At 33.6% G+C, this 22871-nt stretch overlaps 1 protein-coding gene across 2 annotated transcripts; it reads left to right on the forward strand.

The window, feature by feature from the left end:
- Positions 1 to 71: 71 nt before the first annotated feature.
- LOC125646088 (opioid growth factor receptor-like protein 1) lies at positions 72 to 20913 on the forward strand. Of its 2 annotated transcripts, none has more exons than XM_048872233.2 (7): positions 72 to 227; positions 887 to 979; positions 2268 to 2340; positions 6690 to 6768; positions 6905 to 6971; positions 9218 to 9363; positions 20180 to 20913. In XM_048872233.2, the coding sequence occupies exons 1-7, from the start codon at positions 120 to 122 to the stop codon at positions 20817 to 20819; spliced, it is 1206 nt and encodes a 401-aa protein (XP_048728190.1). In that variant the 5' UTR covers positions 72 to 119; the 3' UTR covers positions 20820 to 20913. The 2 variants fall into 2 exon arrangements, with proteins under 2 accessions (XP_048728190.1, XP_055996916.1); XM_056140941.1 differs by having other exon boundaries at positions 135 to 655.
- Positions 20914 to 22871: the final 1958 nt, after the last annotated feature.

The raw sequence follows: 22871 nt of genomic DNA on the forward strand, positions 1-22871 counted from the left end.
TTTTTATAAAATTCAAATGAATTTCAATATTGACTATACGTTCAGTTCTGGATACGGTTCGACAATATTGTGTACATTAGTTACCGTATCCAACTTCCGGTTGAAACCGAAAACGGAAAATGTCAAAGAATACTGGGAATTCTACATCCCACAAAACAAATTCAAAGTTTAAACAAACATCGATGGGAAACTTTTTGACAGGATCTAAGGCCGAAAAGAAACCGAGTGTATGTTAATTTCATCACAATGCCTATCTTTATAAATATAATATGATCTAATATAATATATAATAAAAGGCAATATCGACGATCTATGTGATTGTTTGTAAGGTGAAGAAATATTGGCTCTGAAATCCAATAGTTTACCGAAGTTATGTCCCTTTGATCCCAGCATTTGTTGAAATCCCTTTACACTGTAACACTGTTCATGTACCAGTTACTTAAGCTTTGGTACTGCTGGAATTTACAAGTGAATTTGAAGTTTCGATCCTTCCTTAATTACTGATTTATTGGTTGCACCATTTCTGGCAATGCAGCATATTATGAAAGCTGTTTAGTTTTACAAAAGAAAAAAAAGAAAAGAAAAAAAAAAGGAAGGCTACAGATGGAAAACCTACAAAAGGAAATGTGTGAAACATTAGGTTTTCACCTAGATGGTAGGTAATATAAGGGACATAACTTTGTTTAACACTTGATACATATATTCATCTCGGCCTATTACCCTATGGCAATTTCATGCATCAACTTTATAGCCAGAGAAAGTGATTGCATGGAAAGTTCATGATCTTATCACATTACCCTGGGCTGGTATAAACAGTACTGAAGAATTTTCACGTATGTTCATCCAAATACTAAAATTTTGTACATGTTGAATTGTAATGTTGCAGATGAAGAAAAAGAAAAGTGTTCTGGAAGATGAAACATCATATTTTTCACATTACCGCCATAATGATTTAGAACAATACAGACTGGGATATCCTGTGAGTCAATTTTTCAAATACATTTTTTTGATATGATCATTTGGCATATATTGATGATTCTTAAATTAAAGGTAAAGACTTTTGATTTTTCTGAAAACAAAGTTACTTTATGCACAGGGCTGCAGTTTTCTGATGTTAAACCAATTAACTATATAGTCCTTGAATTTCGATGCTCTCCTGTAGATTCTCTATAGAGTACTCAGCCTTTTACTGAGCCATAAGAGCCTGCACTGTAAATGTCCGGAGATAACTCTGACTAATTTGTGACATCACATACATGTATGTGTACATAACTCAATGATTGTAATGTCGCATCTCTTAATTTACAAATAAAATGGATGTAAACACTTTGTCTGCTACCAAAAATGTTAAGAATGTGTACTTTTTAATAGAATCAGGAGTGCATCAAAATCAAAAATATGCAATGAAAAGGTTATTGACTGCATATAGGGAAATGTGCCTACCCTTGGTTGTAGTGCAGAATTAAGCGTGGGTTTTAGTACAGAATTAAATCTTGGTTGTACAAAATGTAGTACAGAATTAAGTCTTGCTTGTAGTACAGAATTAAGTCTTGCTTGTAGTACAGAATTAAGTCTTGCTTGTAGTACAGAATTAAGTCTTGATCGTAGTACAGAATTAAGTCTTGATTGTAGTACAGAATTAAGTCTTGATCGTAGTACAGAATTAAGTCTTGATCGTAGTACAGAATTAAGTCTTGATCGTAGTACAGAATTAAGTCTTGATCGTAGTGTGGAAGCCGTATTTGTAGTGCTGTTGAGGTTCACAAGCTCGATCCACTTTACTGCACAACCAGCAGACCTCACAAGCTCGATCCACTTTACTGCACAACCATAGGGGGGCATATTTCCTTAAATCCAGTTAATAACATATAATTATTGTTCTCTAAGTACAGCCATATTTTGTGTAAGTGTCATAATTCACACCCTTAGCACTTCTGAGTATATATAGCTTCAATCCTTTAATTAGAAAAACATAACAACATGCATTTAATTAAGTCAACTTATTCTTAGAAATTTGCTTATTGGAACTTCTAAATAAAGGATTTTCAATAGTGCTATACATGTATATTGTTAGATTGTTGTGGTACTGCACAAAACACATGATGCTGAAGGTGAATTGGATGGCTAGGTATCCTGTAGGCATAAGTGAATTTTGGCCCCACAAAACCAGAACTCAAAGTAGAATTGTCTGTATAACGCACACCCATCTAAGTAGAGGACTTTCTGCTCTATATATTTACAGATTTTTTTTTCATTTTCTGTTTCAGGGCAAAAAAGATTACAAAAGAATGACAGACAACTGGAAATTTTATTGCAATGAGTTAAGGTCTTACCCAGATGGTATGTGCTGGTATTACAAGTGTATATATGTTGACAAAAGAATCGCAACCTTCAATTTTTAGTGATATTTTTATTGTTTCATTCATATATATCGTATAATTTTTACAACTAATAGTTAGAACATATCTTCTATTGGATAACACAGTAAATTTAGAGTCATGCAGTCATCATCACTTTGTCAAAAATATGTCAAGGCTGAAAAATTGGTAGCCATGCATTGAAATTTTCCTACTTCAGTAATGAATATTCACCCTGTTCAAAATAGCATTTGTTCCTGCTCAAATTCTCCAATGCGTAGAGTTCGTTACATGGCTAATTTGTGCCACAGAGATGTTATGCCACTTACCCTTCTAGAACTATTTGATGATGATTAATGGGAATGTGATGTGACTTGATGCCATTAGAATGGAGACATTTTAGTTTCTTTTGGGATAATGTGTCTGTGGTCGTAATTACAGCTTTTTGTGCAGTTCTGAACCAGTTGTTCAAATGCTACGTCTTCATGAAATGATCCTATTGAGGTGTTGTAACTTTCTGTCGGGGAGTTCAAGGATTGTGGACAGTTGTATCAGTCAGTCTAAGTTGTTTGTAGAGATGAGATATTGTGCTTTTCTGGACATTTGGAGCACTTGCCATGGTGTTTTTGGTGTTTCCAGTCAATAGTAACTGCACTGCTTTGTTGGATCATTGGGTAACCTAGTAGGCATCCTTTACGCAATATGAGAAACGAATTTCAATACTGGTCTGTATTCTTACCAGATACTTGAAGGATAACAAATAGGTCTGAGATGCATAAAATGCTGTTGAGTATGCACGCTTGACCGGGGTATTTATTGACGTCTCGTGGATACAAGAATGTGTCGTACTAGTGTAACCCAGTTTATTATCAACTGTAAATTTTTTGGGAATGTGTATGATATCATGCAATTTAAAATGAATTATTGATATTAAAGGGACTGATTCACGATTTTCCACAAAATTTTCTTTTTCACTTTTAATTATCAAAATCTACTGTCTAATGTGTTTAAAATATTTCACACAAAAATTATGGTTATGCATCATCACAGAAGCTCATTTTATTTATTATTTGTTTTGTAAACAAAGATTGCGGTGTGTTATTGTTTACGAAATTTTCAAAAGAATTAGATATCAATCTAAGTTTATCATATCTTTCACTTTTCAAGCATTGTTTAGGTAAAATATGTCATCTAAAAGTTAAAATTTGTGACTATGCAAAATTAAGATGCTTTATATTACAAAATCAATATTTCACTTGTTTGTTTGTATACATAAAAAGACTCGGGTCTTTGTTTACATAACACAAATTTAGGTTAAAATATTGCTTTTATTCTTGCATTCAGGAGGTCAAAATTTTGGCTGTCAACATTAAATAACTTAAAGTTATATTTTTAATGTTTAACATCGAAAATGAAATTTTTAAAATATTTTTATCAAAAATGGTGAACCAGTCCCTTTAAAGAATTATTGATGTTTAACTGTTATTTAGTATGTCGGTATATATTACAAATATGATAACCGTCTTGAATACATCATATACATGTATCAGGGGCATCGAAAAGGGAGAGGGGGAGGTGTCTCATGGTCAGATTTCCACCAGCATCTTAATATTGCTTCTTTTTGTCTTTAACGAGATGACACAATATTAAATAAAACAAAGTATATTTTTATTAATAATAATGCGTTTTTATTTCCTTTTTTATACAATCATAAACACAGTCAAACCTTGTTATCTTGAACTTGATAAACTTAAAAATGTTTGAGGGTTCAAAATATTGAGGTTAAAATACATAAAGAAAATGCAGTTGCAACTTCCAACTCACTTCGTAATCAACACATCCATTGTATTTGAGATATGGATGTTCGAGGTTCCGAAGTTCAACTGTATAGAAAATGCATATTTCATGGCTTGTCACATAGTACATATAATATATGATAACAGCCTCTGTTGACTTCATAAAACTAGACTAGAATTTAAAATTTTAAAGAAAGTTTATAATGTGCTTTTATTTCATAAGAGATCTAGATCATGCCCAATACATATTCACATACCCCGGTAATTTGCCTCTGATATTTACAGTCATCTGTCTCTGATATTTACAGTCATCTGTCTCTGATATTTACAGCCATCTGTCTCTGATATATACAGTCATCTGTCTCTGATATATACAGTCATCTGTCTCTGATATTTACAGTCATTTGTCTCTGATATTTACAGTCATTTGTCTCTGATATATACAGTCATCTGTCTCTGATATATACAGTCATTTGTCTCTGATATTTACAGTCATTTGTCTCTGATATTTACAGTCATTTGTCTCTGATATATACAGTCATCTGTCTCTGATATATACAGTCATTTGTCTCTGATATTTACAGTCATTTGTCTCTGATATTTACAGTCATTTGTCTCTGATATTTACAGTCATTTACAGTCATTTGTCTCTGATATATACAGTCATTTGTCTCTGATATTTACTCTCATCTGTCTCTGATATATACAGTCATCTGTCTCTGATATATACAGTCATTTGTCTCTGATATTTACTCTCATCTGTCTCTGATATATACAGTCATCTGTCTCTGATATATACAGTCATTTGTCTCTGATATTTACTCTCATCTGTCTCTGATATATACAGTCATCTGTCTCTGATATATACAGTCATTTGTCTCTGATATATACAGTCATTTGTCTCTGATATTTACTCTCATCTGTCTCTGATATATACAGTCATCTGTCTCTGATATTTACAGTCATCTGTCTCTGATATATACAGTCATTTGTCTCTGATATTTACTCTCATCTGTCTCTGATATATACAGTCATTTGTCTCTGATATATACAGTCATTCGTCACTGATATATACAGTCATCTGTCTCTGATATATACAGTCATCTGTCTCTGATATATACAGTCATTTGTCTCTGATATATACAGTCATTTGTCTCTGATATTTACTCTCATCTGTCTCTGATATATACAGTCATCTGTCTCTGATATATACAGTCATTTGTCTCTGATATTTACAGTCATTTGTCTCTGATATATACAGTCATCTGTCTCTGATATTTACAGTCATCTGTCTCTGATATTTACAGTCATTTGTCTCTGATATTTACTCTCATTTGTCTCTGATATATACAGTCATTCGTCTCTGATATATACAGTCATCTGTCTCTGATATATACAGTCATTTGTCTCTGATATTTACAGTCATTTGTCTCTGATATTTACAGTCATTTGTCTCTGATATATACAGTCATCTGTCTCTGATATTTACAGTCATTTGTCTCTGATATTTACTCTCATTTGTCTCTGATATATACAGTCATTTGTCTCTGATATTTACAGTCATCTGTCTCTGATATATACAGCCATCTGTCTCTGATATTTACTCTCATTTGTCTCTGATATATACAGTCATTTGTCTCTGATATTTACTCTCATTTGTCTCTGATATTTACAGTCATCTGTCTCTGATATATACAGTCATTTGTCTCTGATATATACAGTCATTTGTCTCTGATATTTACAGTCATCTGTCTCTGATATATACAGCCATCTGTCTCTGATATTTACTCTCATTTGTCTCTGATATATACAGTCATTTGTCTCTGATATTTACTCTCATTTGTCTCTGATATTTACAGTCATTTGTCTCTGATATATACAGTCATTTGGAGAACATAGCATCCAAAGTGATGCAGTTTTACAAATTTTCTCTAATTTGCTTTAAATTTTCTGAATTTTTTTTCTTGAACAGAATATAATAGAGCATAACAATTTTCTATTGCATAAGTTTACTGGAAAGATAAAAAGACATAAATAGAAAGTTTGTTTAAGGCTGCACTTGATGTTTTCTAGAAAAAGTGGGCATTTTGTAGGTCAAAATACTGGCCACAAAATGTTTGTCATATTTGCTATCCTAAATATGTCATTTTGATCAAAATGAAATTAATAAGTACATGTATAAGTTACATCAGAATTCTTGTGCAAAATATGCAGCACTTTATTTTGAAACAAAGGCATGGCTCAATTTTAATGGGCAAATATAGTCCTTGTTATATGAAGCCCTTTGAATAATCATGACACACTTCAGGCTTGACAGGATTTGATTCCACGGCCATCCATTTCATATCCCACTGAAGATTTTGAAATGGTTATACCTGCAGTAATATTTAATTCTTCAATCAAATGTATAATTTTCTTAGAATTTCCAGAAACTAGCTAGCATTAGAATATTTTTTAGCGATATTACAATACTCCCTGCAGTTTGCATATATATATACTTACCATTGTTGATGTTGATTGTTTGTTTTCCTTGTAGGCGACTTCATAGACAATATCCATAAAAACTGGTGGGGTGATTACGAGAGACTTGAACGACATCATGGTTATGTGCAGTGGTAATTATCAAATGTAGTAGCCATTCTGGTTCACATTGTTTAATAATAGAATGTGACAGTTACTAGTATCTCCTATAGTCATTATGCATGCATCCTCATATGAACTGCTCTCTATAAATAAACTCGCTTTTTACAGGTTGTTTCCGATCAGAGAAACGGGAATGAATTTCCATGCGCAAGAACTTCAAATGCATGAAATTGAGGTTTGTAGACCCAAGATCTGGTCAATGATAACAGCAGTTTACTATTATGCATGTGTTTTTAATGTTACCAAAATTGTAGTACATGTATCTCTTTGGGAGTTGAACTTCCCTAAGTCATCACTCACTGTGTGCATGAATTTATTGTCAAGGACTTCGATGTGAGCCCTTAATTTTACATCTTTGTTTTATTTGAAATAACGTATTTCTTTGAAAAGGTTCTCTATAAAGCAATATAATCCTATATTGTGTAAGGTAGTGCAGTATAACAGAATACATCTTGTCTCTACGTCAGTTTATTTCAGAATGCCGAGTATTTATTATTACAGAGCATGCAAACACGTGGTTATCAGTGTGTGCGGTAAACAGGGATAATCTCGGAGTTTGATATATACAATGCATTGTGGTTATCAGTGTGTGCGGTAAACAGGGATAATCTCAGAGTTTGATATATACAATGCATATACGTTACATCCCCCTTCTTTAATTATTCTTATTTTACATTATAAGAGAGTGAAAAAATACTGCAAAATTAACAAAGTGTTATGAATGAAATTAATAATTCAGAGTTATGATAAAAATAAGAACTATCTTTTGTCTCTAAAATATAGGGATATATATTTACACTATATATATATATATATATATATATATATATATATATATATATATATATATAAATATATATATGAGGATTATTATGCCTCATCACTTTATATAATCACTTATACATTTTGAAGTCCTATTTTTTTTTTTTATACCCCCCGCAACAAGTTGTGGGTGGGGGGGGGGGGGGATATACTGGTATCGGTCTGTCCGTCCATCCGTCCGTCCGTCTGTAGACGCAATGGTTTCCGGGCTCTAAAGCATTATCCTTTCCACCTACCGTCACCATATCTTATATATGGACTACCCATGGGATGAAGATGTTCCCTATTGATTTTGGGGTCAAAAGGTCAAAGGTCAAGCGCACTGGACATTGAAGTAGCAATATGGTTTCCGGGCTCTAAAGCGTTATCCTTTCCAACTACAGTCACCATATCATAGATATGGACTACCCATAGGATGAAGATGTTCCCTATTGATTTTGGGGTTAAAAGGTCAAAGGTCAAGCGTACTGGACATTGAAGTAGCAATATGGTTTCCGGGCTCTAAAGCGTTATCCTTTCCATCTACAGTCACCATATCATACATATGGACTACCCATGGGATGAAGATGTTCCCTATTGATTTTGGGGTCAAAAGGTCAAAGGTCAAGTGCACTGGACATTGAAGTAGCAATATGGTTTCCGGGCTCTAAAGCGTTATCCTTTCCACCTACAGTCACCATATCATACATATGGACTACCCATGGGATGAAGATGTTCCCTATTGATTTTGGGGTCAAAAGGTCAAAGGTCATGCGCACTGGACATCGAAGTAGCAATATGGTTTCCATTTAAATTCTTTAATGGCTTTTTTCATCGCATGGAGATGCTGTGTTCCTAGATACCTTTTGGATCATAATACTGAAGTTTTACCTATTACCAACACCCTTTGGGAGATTGGGGTAAGTGGGGGGTATTCTTAGTGAGCATTGCTCACAGTACCTCTTGTTTTTTTTTGGTCTCTACATCAGTTTATTTCAGAATGCCGAGTATGTATTATTACAGAGCATGCAAACATGTGGTTATCAGTGTGTGTGGTAAACAGGGATAATCTCAGAGTTTGATATATACAATGCATATACGTTACATATTGAAAACCTAAAATTTAGAATAAGAGAGTGTATTTCAAATCATGAGCACCATATAAACATATCTGTTCATTTTACAAAATGATAAGAAAAGATATTGTAGCGGACAGTATAAGGGGGAACTTATACTGCCTTGCTAGAGAGCTAGCTTTTCTAGTGATGTGGTAGAGTCTCTTTCTTGATCACGCAAATTAAGCAATGGCGAGTGTGATCAGCACTTGGTTGGGTGACCACTACACGTTACAATATGTTCACACGAGTTTTTTTCTTTTATATTTGTAAATGAGGCACTTTATGGACAAAAGCCTTGTTAATTTTACTCCATAACACACCTGAGTCTCCGCATATAGTAAATTTGATAAATGAATATATAAATTCATTTAACCAATGTTACAGTAAATTTAGTGAAAATAAATCTGCAACAAAAAACCCAGCTGAATGACTTTATATATACAGTGTTTTTCTTTGAATGTTTAAAAAAGTTTAACTTCCAAGCGCACATTCTGTACTGCAGAAAATAATGGATGACGAAGAAGCTTTTAGTCGAGTTCTGAAGTCTTACGAAATGCTGTTGGATTTCTATGGGATGAAATTAGACAGAAAAACAGGAAGAATTAGCAGAGCTCAAAACTGGAGGGAGAGGTTTAATCATTTGAATAGGTAATTCTTAACTTTCAGTATATTACCAGCAATATGTATCCCCTTGATCTTAACAATACATATTTAAGAAATACTGTAAACGTATTACATTTGGCTGTGTATTCTATTTAGCACCTTTCACGGAAATCAGCTACTGCTAAATCAATTACATCGCTAAATGTATTATGTGTGTATTCTTATATAGCACATTTAAAAAGCACTAAATCTATGCTAACTTGTTGAAAAATCAATTTCCTTATGCTAAATATGATACATGTTCAGTCATGGTCTATTGCAATTGATCTGCGTCCATTGTGTGTCAACACATGCACATTTTAAACTTCTTGTTAGCTACCCTTCCAATTCTTTTCAAATTTGGTAAGAATTAGCATCTTTGGAACCCTTGGACCAATTTTCAAAAATCTTCTTTACAATCACACCTTTGTATTAAAAACTAAATGCATAGTCTACCAAAATTTCATGATCTGTGAGGTAGAGGTTCTGACCCCAGGGTGGGACCAAACCTGGCATATTCTGTTTATGTGTTAAAACACTTAAATAACCTTTCCTTTAATGCTATTAATACTAAATTGAAATTGAATGGATGATTAGAAGGAGCAGGTACCCATGATCCCAGAGTTGGTTTTGGTTCCAGGGTGGGGCCAAAATAGATATAGTCATTAAATGTCTATCACTTGGAAAAACGTCTTTAATTTGTCTAATGCTACATATGTATTTAAAAACTAAATGCAAACTTAATTAGGAAAAGCAGAATTTCAAAGGAATGTACCAAAATTGTGAATTTCACAACCCCAGAGGTAGAGGCTCCAAGTGAAGAGCAGGCCTGGGTCAATATGTTCGTATATGTTAATGTCCATTACATTTAATAAACTTCTGTAATTTTACTGATGTGAGATAGAGGTAAGATAAATGAGAAAGGTACATCGTCTGAATGCTTTGTTATGATGTATTAAATGGTCTCTACCTTAAATCGTAAAATTCATTGCTTCTCAGTCAGGGTCAGGCTCTAGGGCAATGTAGGGCAATATAGTACAGGTAAAATGTATTGAATCATAGGAAACTATTTCTCTCTACTATTCCCATATAAGGGAGGTAAATTGCATACATGATCATAACTTACATAAAGTTCTCCATTTTTATGTGTGAATTTTTTATTCTTGCCACCAGGGGTAGGGATATAGATTCCAAGGTGAGGCCAATATATAGTGATGATGATCCCGGGCTAGTGGGCCTGTTATTGATAATACATGAGGGTGGGCCTGTAGTGCTTCACACTGGCATTACCTCATGAAATGTGTTAGTTTTAGTAATTGCAGAATCAAAGCAGCATAATAAACATAAGACCTGTTTCAGAAGTCATACAAAAACTCTTCATTTCGAGGAAATGAATAATTTTAGAAACAATGGTAGAAATGCCACGTATGACCTTGATAAAGTTCACATGATATTGCTCGCAGGCATCATTTTTCAACTTCAGGAAAATCACATTAATAGATGTGCAACATCTTTAAAATTCACTGAATGATGTATGAAAAATAAAGAGATCATTTATATCAGCTTTATTCAAATTAAGTATAGTTAAAATGGTGTATCATATTCATTCAGCAATCAACAAGCCTTGCAAATATATTCAGCATTTCAACCTTAAATTATGCTGTAGGACATGGTATATTCCTTTACTTACAAGAGTTAGCTTTCTTTGTTTGCTTGACAGATCACGTTGACTATACTGCACAACACAATGAATTAGCACATTCTTGTCTTCCATTGTGCGTCACTGTATTGTACTGTGTAAACATTCACAGTACTGGAATGTCAGAAAGTTCTTGTGTACATTTATATATAATCATCTATATTGCTTTTCTTAATAAAGATTTCTCAGTTTTTTTATTCACATGTTTACCTACACTGTACAGTGTGTCATACATATTGATAGTTACTATGTACATAGATGTTCTGATAATAAGTGTCCTGTGTGAGAACAAAACTCCCGGAATTATAAAACTTGACTTGTACACTAACAATAAAGAATACAGGTAGATGAATTGGTATCAACTTTTCATTTCCAAATTGTTTCACTGAACTTCAGTGGATGTGACTGAGTCTCAGTTAAAGTTTTAGGATTCAATTCCTCAGATTTCCTTAAATCTGGACTAGACTTCCCAGGACTTTACATTTAGGGATTTGCTCTCAGTCCACCACACTTACTGTAGATGCTAAGTTTGACTTAGAGGGTGCTAATTATCAATCTAATTAAAATTAGATCCTTCGATCCGCTCATGTAATTAGATTGGCTAATTATCATACTTACCTTAGATGCTGAGTTTGACCTAGAGGGTGTTATTACCATGCATACTTTAAATACTGAGTCTGACCTATAGGATGTTAATTACTATACTTACTTTAGATACTGAGTTTGACCTATAGGATGTTAATTACTATACTTACTTTAGATACTGAGTTTGACCTATAGGATGTTAATTACCATACTTACTTTAGATACTGAGTTTGACCTATAGGATGTTAATTATCATACTTACTTTAGATACTGAGTTTGACCTATAGGGTGTTAATTATCATACTTACTTTAGATACTGAGTTTGACCTATAGGGTGTCATTATCATACTTACTTTAGATACTGAGTTTGACCTATAGGGTGTTAATTATCATACTTACTTTAGATACTGAGTCTGACCTATAGGATGTTAATTACCATACTTACTTTAGATACTGAGTTTGACCTAAAGAATGTTAATTACCATACTTACTTTAGATACTGAGTTTGACCTATAGGATGTTAATTATCATACATACTTTAGATACTGAGTTTGACCTATAGGATGTTAATTATCATACTTACTTTAGATACTGAGTTTGACCTATAGGGTGTTAATTATCATACTTACTTTAGATACTGAGTCTGACCTATAGGATGTTAATTACCATACTTACTTTAGATACTGAGTTTGACCTAAAGAATGTTAATTACCATACTTACTTTAGATACTGAGTTTGACCTATAGGATGTTAATTACCATACTTACTTTAGATACTGAGTTTGACCTATAGGATGTTAATTACCATACTTACTTTAGATACTGAGTTTGACCTATAGGGTGTCATTATCATACTTACTTTAGATACTGAGTTTGACCTATAAGGTGTTAATTATCATACTTACTTTAGATACTGAGTCTGACCTATAGGATGTTAATTACCATACTTACTTTAGATACTGAGTTTGACCTAAAGAATGTTAATTACCATACTTACTTTAGATACTGAGTTTGACCTAAAGAATGTTAATTACCATACTTACTTTAGATACTGAGTTTGACCTATAGGGTGTTAATTATCATACTTACTTTAGATACTGAGTTTGACCTATAGGGTGTCATTATCATACTTACTTTAGATACTGAGTTTGACCTATAGGGTGTTAATTATCATACTTACTTTAGATACTGAGTCTGACCTATAGGATGTTAATTACCATACTTACTTTAGATACTGAGTTTGACCTAAAGAATGTTAATTACCATACTTACTTTAGATACTGAGTTTGACCTATAGGATGTTAATTATCATACATACTTTAGATACTGAGTTTGACCTATAGGATGTTAATTATCATACTTACTTTAGATACTGAGTTTGACCTATAGGGTGTTAATTATCATACTTACTTTAGATACTGAGTCTGACCTATAGGATGTTAATTACCATACTTACTTTAGATACTGAGTTTGACCTAAAGAATGTTAATTACCATACTTACTTTAGATACTGAGTTTGACCTATAGGATGTTAATTACCATACTTACTTTAGATACTGAGTTTGACCTATAGGATGTTAATTACCATACTTACTTTAGATACTGAGTTTGACCTATAGGGTGTCATTATCATACTTACTTTAGATACTGAGTTTGACCTATAAGGTGTTAATTATCATACTTACTTTAGATACTGAGTCTGACCTATAGGATGTTAATTACCATACTTACTTTAGATACTGAGTTTGACCTAAAGAATGTTAATTACCATACTTACTTTAGATACTGAGTTTGACCTGTAGGATGTTAATTACCATACTTACTTTAGATACTGAGTCTGACCTATAGGATGTTAATTACCATACTTACTTTAGATACTGAGTTTGACCTATAGGGTGTTTTAAATTATCACACTTACTTTAGATACTGAGTTTGACCTATAGGATGTTAATTACCATACTTACTTTAGATGCTGAGTTTGACCTATAGGATGTTAATTACAATACTTACTTTAAATGCTGAGTTTGACCTATAGGATGTTAATTACAATACTTACTTTAGATGCTGAGTTTGACCTATAGGATGTTAATTACAATACTTACTTTAGATACTGAGTTTGACCTATAGGATGTTAATTACAATACTTACTTTAGATGCTGAGTTTGACCTATAGGATGTTAATTACAATACTTACTTTAGATGCTGAGTTTGACCTATAGGATGTTAATTACTATACTTACTTTAGATACTGAGTTTGACCTATAGGATGTTCATTATCATACTTACTTTAGATACTGAGTTTGACCTATAGGATGTTAATTACAATACTTACTTTAGATGCTGAGTTTGACCTATAGGATGTTAATTACAATACTTACTTTAGATGCTGAGTTTGACCTATAGGATGTTAATTACAATACTTACTTTAGATACTGAGTTTGACCTATAGGATGTTCATTATCATACTTACTTTAGATGCTGAGTTTGACCTATAGGATGTTAATTACTATACTTACTTTAGATGCTGAGTTTGACCTATAGGATGTTAATTACTATACTTACTTTAGATACTGAGTTTGACCTATAGGATGTTAATTACCATACTTACTTTAGATACTGAGTTTGACCTATAGGATGTCCATTATCGTACTTACTTTAGATGCTGAGTTTGACCTATAGGATGTTAAGCTTAGGTGCTGAGTGTTATGGTTTACAAAGTTAATTCCTTTGAAGCAGGTTAAGAATGTTGGACTTGGTTACATTTCAAAGTAACTCTCTAGGCCTTGGACTAAACTTGTATGAAAGTTACATCTAGGGATGTTAATTACCATTCTTGCTTCAGATTCTGCATGACTATATACAGAATTTTATTTTTTTTTTTGTTATTTACAAGTTTTGCCATTTTCAGAGCCGGTTAAATTTTCATCCATGTATATTATATACATGGTTACTTTGTGTGTTGATATATGCCCCATTCCGGGAATTTTTCACTTATGTAGAGACATTCGTATATGTTATATTTAGATCATGTATTAAAAATCTAATACCATCTATATATTTCTCCAATTGTAATGATAGCCATTTCTTCATGAATGCGGTGCAGTTGTGAACAATGAGTGTATAAGCCTGATAAATAGTGTACCTCGACTTTAAGGACAAATATTGTACTCTACTTTAACGATTGTGATTTCCAACAGGAATGAATGTAAAATGTATACACTATTTCATATAGAAATAGAAAATAAATTTCATTTTTCAATGAGACCATGAACTGCTAATAGATGCTTCATGCTAGCATACTTCATGAAGCACGTTTTTTAAAATGAAATTTTTCTAAAATATCATCATAAAATTCTCACTGTATCATACCGTTAACTGATATACTGGTGTCATATCAACAGTTAGTCATCTTGTCAAATAATTTTATATATATTAAGAAAGAGAAAAATGGCACATGATATGTGTCATGGCATTTTATCAATATTTATTTGCTGAGGTATGTACTATGTAGGCTTTGCTCACTCTTTGTTCCGTGTTTGTAAAACATTCTTGTATCTTGTATCTGCACGTCACAATAAAGGAGTACATGGGTATTTTACCCCTTTTTAAATTGACTACACTTGGCTTCTTAAGAAGTGATAAACAGAAAATCAATACTGCACATTTTCACCTCCTGTCATTTATCAAAGTTGCAATTCATTTTGAAGAAATCTGATAAAATATGGATTGAATAATGTATTATGTAACCACCATTTAGAAGTATTATGCTATAAATTGCGATCAAAGACGTCGATTGCCTAAACAGTTTTCAGATAGTCTAAGAGAATTTAACCTTCCATGACCCGAAATTTGACAGGAATTTCAGGAATCTGGCCTACGCAGCTAACACTTTACCCAATTTGCCAGAAAGTGGCAGTGTTGTAATGCTTTGTATAATTTCTCATGATCCACTTGTGTGGAGTTCAATAAACGGAAATCACATAATCAACTTTATCTGTGATACTATGCTATTTGTCAATCACGAGCTGCAGCTTAATCTTGTTTTGATGCAAGTTCCAAGCAACAGTGTAGTATCAGGGTAAAAAACAGCTACTTCACACTTACTCTGGGGTATAGCCGTAAATTATGTTACACCGAAAGTTCTAGGCTTTGGAATGTTGGAATCAGTTACAGAATTCCCTTTCTTAACCTTTTTATCATTTTAGATATGGAAAAATATATGATATGAAATTAAAGTAAAAAATTTTTATGAGATATCAGATAAGGTCAGGGTGACACAAATCACCCAAATGCTTTCTCAAATACCAGGATTTTTCATGTGTTAGCATTAGACTATGGTCCAAATATTTGTCAATCTTATGAAATTAAGATATAGCCAATACATAATTAAAGGTACATAATTATGTAAATAGTTATCCCAATATTGATTTTATTTTGGTAGTTTCCTTTAAGATTTCCTAAATGTATCCAATGATCGACTTCCCTCATTGAAATTTATTTATTTGTTATCTGTTTGTGTGCATAAATATGTTAACATTTCCTATTTTATTTCTCATTTTTTCCATATTTAACGCTCAGTTTTACGGGTGTTAATGAAGGACAAGGACACTAATTGATGGCTAGCTACTGAATTATAAACTTCGAAATTTTATTAATATAAATTGGGTTTCTTCCTGTTCATTTGTAAAATTTGGCAAATGAGACTCATTTTGAATTTCGTATAGCATTGCATAGCATGATCACTTGAATAAATTTTAGTCTTTTTAAAACTTGTGCCTTTCAAAAACAGATTACGTATACCTTAGTTGTCAAAACATTGCGCAAGTTAGTTAGCTTTTAAACCCCCTACATTACGTGATTGGACTATATTTTTTATCCAAATTCTCCCTGATTGTTTTCAATGTCAAAGTGTGCATTCCTGGTGTATTCAGAAGCTCCCAAGATCCTGTCCCGCTAGGTCTAGATTTAGGTTTTGGTTTCAGACCTTGTACGTGTGTACTCATAGCACTGGAGAATGTTTTTTGTCAGGGTGGAAACTACTGCTATCTAAAAGTGTACTCACTACTAATAACGTTTATTAACAGGTCTTGTTTCCAAATGATACGCCCAATGCAGGCCTGGTTTTTAAATTGACGCCGGTGCTGCACTGGGTGTCCCGAAAGTATAGCATGTCGTGATGCATTGAAATGTGCACGTAGTTGTGATGAATACACGTCGCAATGGCGGTATTCTCTATCATATAGGACTCTTCATAACAATTATGAAGTAAACCTGTAATTTAAATGTTTGTGCAGTAAGCGCAAGGCATGATTTTAACACTTTCTCAAAGAATTACCCCCTTTACACGTCAGGCTTTCTTGTGTTGTGAAAATTCCAGTGTTTCTTTAGAATGTATAACGTACCACCCAATAATTTAGAAATTTAACCCTGTTCTGTAACCTAACATTTCGCAGGAATATTCTGTATTGTCAGGACTGTTGACTTGCCCTTTGATTTATGCACTTTTGATGTTTCATTTTTTAAGTGCAAAATACAACAAACTTCATTGGCCCTTTCGGATACCGGGGAAGGTTTATCTTTGAAGTTTAGCGCCCCAACGTGACGGTACCTTCTCCAAGTGTTATTTAAGGACTGCAATACAGACATTCGACCCTGCAGTGTTGGGTGGATCTGTCCCATGCTTTACAAATATACAGGTGCATTGCAAGTTGTATACGCTGTTTACATTTAATTAACATTTTTTATGATTTGTCATGTTTCCAAGTGCACTGTGCATTAAGTAGACTCCGAAGTCTTATTTTACTGCATTAAGTAGACTCTGAAGTCTTATTTTACTGCATTAAGCAGACTCCTAAGTCTTATTTTACTGCCTTAAGCAGACTCTGAAAGTCTTATTTTACCGTGCTTTTGGCAATGATTGCTTGCTGTTCATACATTTAACACACTGGTAGATAATGGCACATTTCGATCCTTCCACCAGTCTAATCTGTTTTATGAAAAGAAATTTTTGATATGAAGTGATATTCTTTATTGAAAATTTTAACCTCTTTTAAGTATGTTTTTAAAACGGGATATGATTGAACATGATATGAGAGATCATTTATTTTCTGCACAGTGATAACATAGCGGTGAGTGGTCGTCACCCTCAGACTCCTGTAAAGGTGTAAATTCAATATTGATACACGATTAGAAATATCTCCCTGTCACACTCAGGGTGACAAATGAAACAGTCGTCTGGAGTGGCGATAATCTTTCTCCCTCTAATTTTTTTTATCAATCTTTTATTTTAGTGGCCCTAAACTCTTGTTCTCGACATTCACAGTGGGCGACGCATGCACAAAATTCGCGAACACTATCAATTCTTTTTTTTTCTTTCTTTTTTTCTTTTTAAAATACGAGCACCAGTGCTGAAAAGATTTTCATGTTGAATGTGCAGGTAAAAATCTGAAGTAATTTCAGTAGCCCTATTGAGTCGTAGACTCAGCTCCATAAGAAATTGACGATATCGTTGACTTAAAAATTGTTTACTACTGTTATACATTTTAAGGTTAATTCTCTTTTTTGGAATCCCATTTATAAAAGAATATTGCCACGATCTCTTTTCACAGCCCTTGTTTTCAGTATTTAAAAGTTTATTTGCATAAGCATTTCAAAGAGACATAAACCAATCTTTTATCTATCATAATAAGAAGGAGACTAAATGTCTATGTTGCTAAACTGCTTTTAATTTCAAAATTCGGTTATCATAAAGTAGTGCTTCTTCTGGTACTGAACGCACCGGACATTTGTCTCTTAAGGTATGGAACCTCCGAAATGTCTCCATTTTAAATGGACGAATTCCGTTTAGCGTAAGGTTTTTTTGTACCAATTGTTCAATCACTGTCATGTGACTCTCGTTACAAATGTTTGCTATTTTTTCCACGATATTGCGAAAACATTCAATCTGATGAAGAATTACAAAGGAAGTGATGTTTTGAACACCTTCCTATTCGCTGATGATGAGGAGGGAATTGTGTACATGGTGGTAGAGTGTCTGTAATTCTTTGCTCGACATTTCAAGACATGTGGTCATGGATAGCAACAAAACATTGTATGAAAGCTAAAGGAACACGTAAACACGACAAAACTAGCTTATCCACCGTGATAAAACACCAATTTACACCTCTTTGATGACTAACCTTTTTTATATAGAAAGTCAACCGTAGTTATCGCAAGGATCGTGTGTAAGCAATCATTGGTTAACCTCTCGCTCTGAAAAGGGGCACTACGATCTACATACACTTGATGACTGGTAATCATGTCTGGGACAGGGTCTTCGTGTGATGACCGCTGAATTCCAAAATTGCCTTTTCTTCTATCCTTTTTATTATATCTCTATTGAGAAACCAAAGATTCAACTGAATACGGCAACGTGTAACACGTTATTGAAGATATCTGGAAAATTTTACAAAATGGTATAAAGCATAACACGTATTTCATAAGTGGAATGCCTTTTAGGTTACTCATAGATCAACAAGATAAGTCCAATGATCCCTAAGTGTTCGTTATTCAATAATAGTTATCAGATGTGTTTGTTTAATCAGTGCAGGATTTACTGTCTCTGCACTACTATGTGGGAGAGAGAAATAGAGGGCCTCTTCAACATGTTCAAACAACCACTTGTGAAATTCTTGTTTTTGGTGAACGGTTAGCACTGAGCATGTCCAAGTCAACTAATGTTGTACACTACATGTATTTCTAACAACTGTCCCATCTGCATAAATTATAGTAGATATACATTATTTATCTATATAAAAAATATTAGATATGCACCAGTTGTGGATTGTTTTCTGTAGTTTTAGAAGAAGTGGGTCATAAATCCACGTTACTCGATCTTGCATACTGTTGTAACATTTTACGCTAAAATTGGGTACGGGAAACTTGCAGTACACGCATTATAAAGAAGTATACTTTCGGTGGAATCAGCGGCGTAGTAAAATATCACTTTCACTAGTAAAACAAATCACAAGAAAAGCTTTTCAAACTATGAAAATAATTATTAATTGGCGAGAGTGACAAGTTTGATGATATTTTGAACTACACTGTAGTTACCCTCTTTGGAGACCATTTAAGATATCTTATCCTTATTCTTTTCGAAGGAAAAAATGGAGATAACCATTCTCACTAGAAGTAGGTCAGAAAATAAAAATGTTAAGTTTCATTTCTATAACGCATGCTTCTTGGTTGATTTATGGCTTACATGTATGTTACCTATTGGTGGTTCTTAATGTAACGAATTATATCCAGAGACACCTAGTGATTTTTGGATGAAGGGTGGGGGGGTCTACATTTTACTTTCAAAAAGTTAGAAATTCACAAAGAAAGTCAAAGAGTTTTGAAATTTCATATGAATATTGATATTTCCTAATACGGGGCTGATTAATATTAGTTGGAGCAATCCATCACGTACCGGGACATAGCAGTTCGCAAAGACACCTTGTTTAAACCTCGTGTACACGGAAATGTCTTACAAATCATATATTATATTTCTTATTTTCAGGTCGTATCACAACTATTTACGGATAACAAGAATTCTGAAGTTCCTAGGAGAGTTTGGTCATGAGCAATACAAGCGTCCATTTGTTGAGTTTGTTTTGGAGGAGGCAATGGAACACGGAACATTAGGAAATACTCTGGAAAGTTGTGTAAAGTATTGGTTAGAGACAATCAAAAGCGATGAGGACCGGAAGCAACTCAGAGAATATATACGCAAGATGGAAGCGGGATACAATTCTCCGGATGATGGGACAGATGATAAAGATTTAGTGTCTAATGAGGAAGTGGAAAAGATGATTGAAAAATCCAGGCAAAATCAGGAAGACTTGGATAAGGCTTCAAACAAGGAATGGGAGGAAAAGGAAGAAAAAATAAAGAAGAATTCGCAGAAAAGGGAAACGAAATCCGAAGAAACCACAGCAAATGAGGCCACGAAGAAAGACATCAATATGGATATCGGTAATGCTGATGAAGTTGGGAATGATGATACAGAGAAGGCGGACATGACTGACGTATTGAAAGCCGAAAAAGACGAAAAGAAGAAAGAATCGGGAGAAAATGAAACAGAGATGGAAATAGACCCAAACTGTGAAATGGAAACCAGCGATCCACAGGATTCTCAAAGAACACAGAATGATGCATAAAGATGAATAAAATAAACTATTCTTATCAAATACGTAATTTTTATATAAATCGTTCAGAATTCATGAATATCGTCATTAAAATATTGTCATTGTTTTTCTTTAGCCCTCTACACGTACATTGTATAACACATATGTGTCTGAATGATGTGCACTTGAAAGATTGTTAATCACTTTTGAATCAATAGATGGATGCACATCAAGTCACCCAGTTTAGTCTCTGTTGATTTTACAGTGTAGAACAGTGTATATATCAAAATTATAAAATCCCTAATATTAGCTTATTCGAGTCAAACAAAACATTATTCGGGTCATTCATGTGTTTTGTTTTAGCTTCATCTTTAAAAACACTTGCAAATTATTAAGTTCGATATGAATGTACCTTGATACAGAGATAAAATCTAAATAAATAATGAAAACCAAAATCAAAGAAGTACAATTTGAGTTAATAGTATTGGTGATATTGAATGAATGTTCATCGTCCGTTTCGGCAGATCAGATTCGTATTCTCTAGCTATTGGCCTCCGAGTTCAAACGAGTCAACCATATTGTGGTTGTTCAGCACTGAATGACTCAAGTTCAAAAGGTGCAAAACGATTGGACAATATTACTACTTTTGCTGCGGATCTTCACTGGAAATTTAAAGTTTCAATATGGTTGACTCGTTTGAACTGGTGATAGCTGGTGAAAACGAATCTGATCTGCCGAAACGGACGATCAACATTCATTCAAATATTGTGAGGGTGACCACAAGTAGCTATATTTTAAACGGTAATTCCAAGTTGGACTGCAACGGATGACGGATGCATAGAATCCAACGTAATGAAGGAAAATGATGTAGGGTTAACGACGGCGACCTAATTCTTGGAAGTTGGACTTATTTTTTCAAAGTTAATGTGAAGTCAGGTAAACGATTTTTGTATTATAAAACAGAACAATATTCTGGCTTTCAGCTGGAAAAACTTTTTATGCATTATCACGATTAATACCGAAGTTTTGAGAGTTTGAAACGAGCAACCAAGAATTTGTGGCTGCTTTGTTAGCTCTTTCTCACTATTATACTATATATACCAGTTTGCTCAGATTGTGTCAAAACCCTGTGGGTTCGAGTGGATAAATGAATTGAATAATTCAAGGATTACTAAAGTTTATATTAATTGAATTGGAAAATATATGTCCATTCAGTAGCTGTTGTTGATTTTTTCTGCAATAATATTTATACTACATACTACTGATTATCTAGATTCGGCATGTCACGTGACCTTAATGCAGTGTGTTTTTGAAACGCTATCGACGAGTACTTGCTTTCTTGCGTGGGGGGGGGGGGGGGGGGGGGGGGGTTCTAGGCCTCATTAGCCGCTTGTCCCATTTGTAGCATCTTAATAAACATATTATGACGGGTCCGTTTACACATTACGTTGAGCTTGTGATGCTAACCCTCAACTGCATTGGTTGTTCTTGTCACGTAGCAATCAACGTGATTTCAATGGTCACAAATGCTCTCCAGATCTGTGACATAATTCTTGATTAAAGCGAAGAACAGCTGCATCTTTGTAGCTATCGTAGTCCTCTAGAGCTTGGAACTCAACCTCTTCAACCCTGTGACTTGGAACAAGATCGAGGAAGGACGGTAGCTCTACTAACAAGTCGGTTGAAGTCCTCATTCTCTATGATTGTACTGCAACCAGACCACAGATGTGAACTTTTCTCCAGAAACACTGAGTGTAATGGAAAACACGTCATCGAATGATTGTGTATGGCAAGTTTTCCTTCACTGCAATTTCAAATTCTATAATGTACATTTCTGGTAATAGCACAGAATGTCTCTCGTGGATCGCATTCTTCAACAGAAGTTTATCTCAGTCTTGTTGGGACACATTTGAATTAATTTTCATATCATAAAATTTTCCAATCGCACATGTCTAATTTCGTGAAACACACTAACATTCAAACGCAATAATAGATAAGAAAAATATTTCGGCCACATGGCGTTATCAATCATGCTTAAATTGTTGTTTTGTTAAATTAAATATATATATATATATATATATATAT

This window comes from Ostrea edulis, chromosome 6 (genome assembly GCF_947568905.1).
Source record: "Ostrea edulis chromosome 6, xbOstEdul1.1, whole genome shotgun sequence".
NCBI lineage: Eukaryota > Metazoa > Mollusca > Bivalvia > Ostreida > Ostreidae > Ostrea > Ostrea edulis.